Source organism: Aplysia californica, unplaced genomic scaffold, assembly GCF_000002075.1.
Source record: "Aplysia californica isolate F4 #8 unplaced genomic scaffold, AplCal3.0 scaffold00661, whole genome shotgun sequence".
Classification (NCBI taxonomy): Eukaryota; Metazoa; Mollusca; class Gastropoda; order Aplysiida; family Aplysiidae; genus Aplysia; species Aplysia californica.
Window position 1 is genome coordinate 127,609 of NW_004797931.1, and position 3,441 is coordinate 131,049.

General features: G+C 41.5%; 1 protein-coding gene across 1 annotated transcript in view; it reads right to left on the bottom strand.

Annotated features, from left to right (window-relative positions):
• Positions 1-1,529: 1,529 nt before the first annotated feature.
• LOC101861910 overlaps positions 1,530-3,441 on the bottom strand; it is a 3,952-nt gene continuing 2,040 nt past the window's right edge. Inside the window, exon 2 of the mRNA XM_005108112.3 lies at positions 1,530-3,301. Coding sequence (XP_005108169.1) covers positions 2,183-3,301 — 1,119 coding nt within the window. The 3' untranslated portion in view covers positions 1,530-2,182. The remainder of the gene's footprint in view (positions 3,302-3,441) is intronic.

Genomic DNA, 3,441 nt, shown 5'->3' on the forward strand with positions numbered 1-3,441 from the left:
AGTTTTTCTGATTGAATCTTAGCTAACTGGTAACTTAAAATGATAACTTGTGTTTAAAAGTAACACCTGTAGAATGTGCAAGAAAATATACAAAAAAACAGATCCTAACTCAACGCCATAATAATAATATAGTAGAGTAAAAATACAGGGAAATAATAATAAATGAACATTGAGTGCGAGATAAATAAATACTGTTGGTGTCATGAGAGCTCACAGTGCATAACGCCACGCTCACAAGGTAAGTGCCAAAGTCATGTCTAGCCATTTTGAAAAAAAAATGATTTTTAAAAACTCTTTCTTTCGAACAACCGACTCTGGGAAACGTTTGAATTTTGGTACACTCAACTGATTGTATATTAGGAGTATTCTTTTGTTCAAGCGAACTAGATCTATAATACTACCAAGCTGGCTCTGCTCTTCATTTCGGAGCCAAAAACTCCAAACCGGCCTACAAAAATTAACGTCTTGGGCAATTATCTTATGAGCGTAACAATAATGTTATCGGACAAGTTTTACTGATGGCAATTACAAGAAAACTTGTAAAATTTGTCAGCCTCTGTCGATGCGTATCGAGAATCGGCGTCTGTGGTGTAGCGATTCGGTACTCCGCCGTTGCACGCAAAAGACCTGAGTTCGATTCTTTGGTGGGGGATATTTTTTTCGAGTATCTCGGTCTTTACCCGGTTATAGAGTTAGGATAGCGATGTGGAGCTTAGCTGTTGCACGCAGTAGAACTGAGTTAGGTTCCCTTGTGGGGAGAAAATGTTTATCGTGTACCTCGGTCTTTCCGCAGGGAAGTTGTATCCCTCTCAGCCCGGGTTGGCCCTAACAGGCAAAGTCGGAAACCCATCTCTAAAATGATTTAAATTGTGTCAATGGGGGCGTAAAAACACGTAACTTGATTTTAAACTGTAACAGTAAGTGGCATGGTTTAGCCTAGAACAGCATAACGACGAATTCTGATAGTTCTCCAAAGATTGTGTCGGTGAATTGTGAACGGTGAAAATAAGAGAAACACGGCCAAATGTATTGTTATGTTGTTGAGTTGTGTTGGTACGATAGGCTTCTCTTATTTTCATTGTCAACAACTAGCTAACAGAAACGCTGTACACATGTAGTGTCACAGTTCAGTACTATGCCAAAGCGTGCAGTTAAAAGCAGTTTCAAGAGATTTACGCGTAAACGTGGTGCCATGGGCTTTGACGAATCTTTCAACTCTGTCGAGGTATTTAAGAGACGTGACCTCTGAATTTAGTGTCCGAGCCAAGTTTGTGATAAATTTTGAAAACTTCCCTACTAATCAAAGTACGAGAGCACCCTATTCAAACCCAGTTTCCTGGCGCTCATATGACCCTATGTAGTTGCGAGCGCGGTAAAACCTCTATAAAAAAACCCACAGTTTATCCGCACCATACTCCCGCCCAGAGACAGAGTGACGCATCTGGACATTTCATGATTTTGAGAAAACAGCCTAAAACTCTTGACACTTATTATATGAGATCAGTCAATTGAGCCACTGTGGGAATTACTTTTTCGAATGTAGATACTTAGTCCTGACGTGACAAAAAAGGATATGGGCAAGGCTAGTCGCTACCTTAGAATTACACAATTCTATATGACACTTTGAGCCATTTTGAGTTACGGAGACCATAGGGTCAGAAACAAAATGTTCTATCTGCTTTATCATAATCATAAAATCGTTCGGAGTCGTTATCATGATATTTCAAAAATTGCATTCAGAAAAACTTGATATGCTGTAAAACAAAAAAAATTGTTAACTCAAATTCCTCAACAAAACTAGGTACTCTGAGCAGATAGAACGTTGTAATTCTAGGATAGCCTAGTGTTACAAACCAGTAAAACTAAAAGTCGATTTCGTCAGATGCGTTGTTCTACCTCGGGACAGCAGAGTAACCAAGCACTATAAAAAAAACAATTAAAACCTGATTTAAAAAACACACCTCAGTGCAAAGCAGTTAGCGCTGAGACGCCCGATACGACATAATATATAACCTTAGTGTCAAGGTGACCTATACTAAGCAAAATTTTCAGAAATGTTGTTTTGATCAATGTCAGGTTATCAAATATTTCTAATTGAGTTCTCCTACTTTTACATAGTTGTGTGCCTCCTGAATCTCCTTACGATCATTACAAAAGCATGGCGTACTCCTCCCACTGACGGCTAGAACTGTCCTAATCTGATCAGACCACTGTTCGCTCGAGCTTCGGACGCATTTGGGTTCTCTTCATCCTCGGAATCTGATGAATGCTCGTCGGATAACGAAGAAGTGTCGTCATCAGACAGGCAGTTTTGTAGGTCACCAAGTTTCCTTTTTCCCTTCTTCTTCTTCCTTTTCCTTCCTCTAGCGACAGGAATACGACCAAACTCATCAAGGGCAGACAAATTTGGGTACCGCCTAGGGAAACTTGGGCTAAGTTCTGTATAACCTTCATTGGGTGGTTCCTGTGGGATCAGCAGTCTCCTCAGCATCTCGAAGCGCCGGTCTAGCAAAGGCTCACGCTTTCCGCCTGTAGACACGTCGGCGTTTTCCATCACCTGGTCAGCAGCATGACCATGACCTTGACTATGACCAGGATCTTCTGTGAGAAGAACGTTTTCAGCTTCACTAGCACTAGTATCCATCGGGACCGAGGTGTTTGAAATATCCGGCTCACTAGCGTCCCTCGTTTCTTTCTCCGGGTTTTCTTGTGAGTTTTCTCCGTTCTGAAGAGTCGGCTCATTTGACGAGTCTGCTTGGTCCCCTGTTGGCAAAGCATGGAAAATTCTTGTAACCCCAGATGATGATTTCTCAACTCGGAAACCGACGCGCCTCTTTGGCTCAAAATGTTGTGTAGAGGTCACTTCTAGATCTTGGCCTTTAGCGGAGACTAAAGAAGGAGTAGACGCTGTGTCGATGGCAGGGAGAGTGTTCGAATTTTTCCTGGGCGTTTCACTTTCAATTTCACTAAATCCATTGATTTGAGGAGAATAATGCTGTTTGTCATGAGCATTAAAACTGGCACTTAAAGTTTTCTTGTTCTTTCTTTTGCGCTTATTTTTAAGTGCACTGCCATTACTTAGACTAATACTGGGCAAGAAACTATTATCATTATTGTCTAAATTGCTATAAAATTCTCGCTCGAATTCTTCATAGTCGTCTGAATGGTGGACTTTGGTAAGGTTTTTCAGAGCTTTGTCCCGAAATTGTCGCTGTTGCTGGAAGGACCTTATGTGCATCTCAAACTCTCGACTGATTTTGCACTGCTGTGACTCCAGGCCTGACAGTTGCACGTCAAGGATCTGGGGAAGAGTAATAGACATTGGACTGTGTTTACAGTTTGGCTACTATGTTTTGGTGGTGTAATGTGTGTGTGTGAGTTTGTGTGTGTGTTTGTGTGTGGGGGGGGGTGTGTGTGAATGTGTGTGTGCTGTGACTCCAG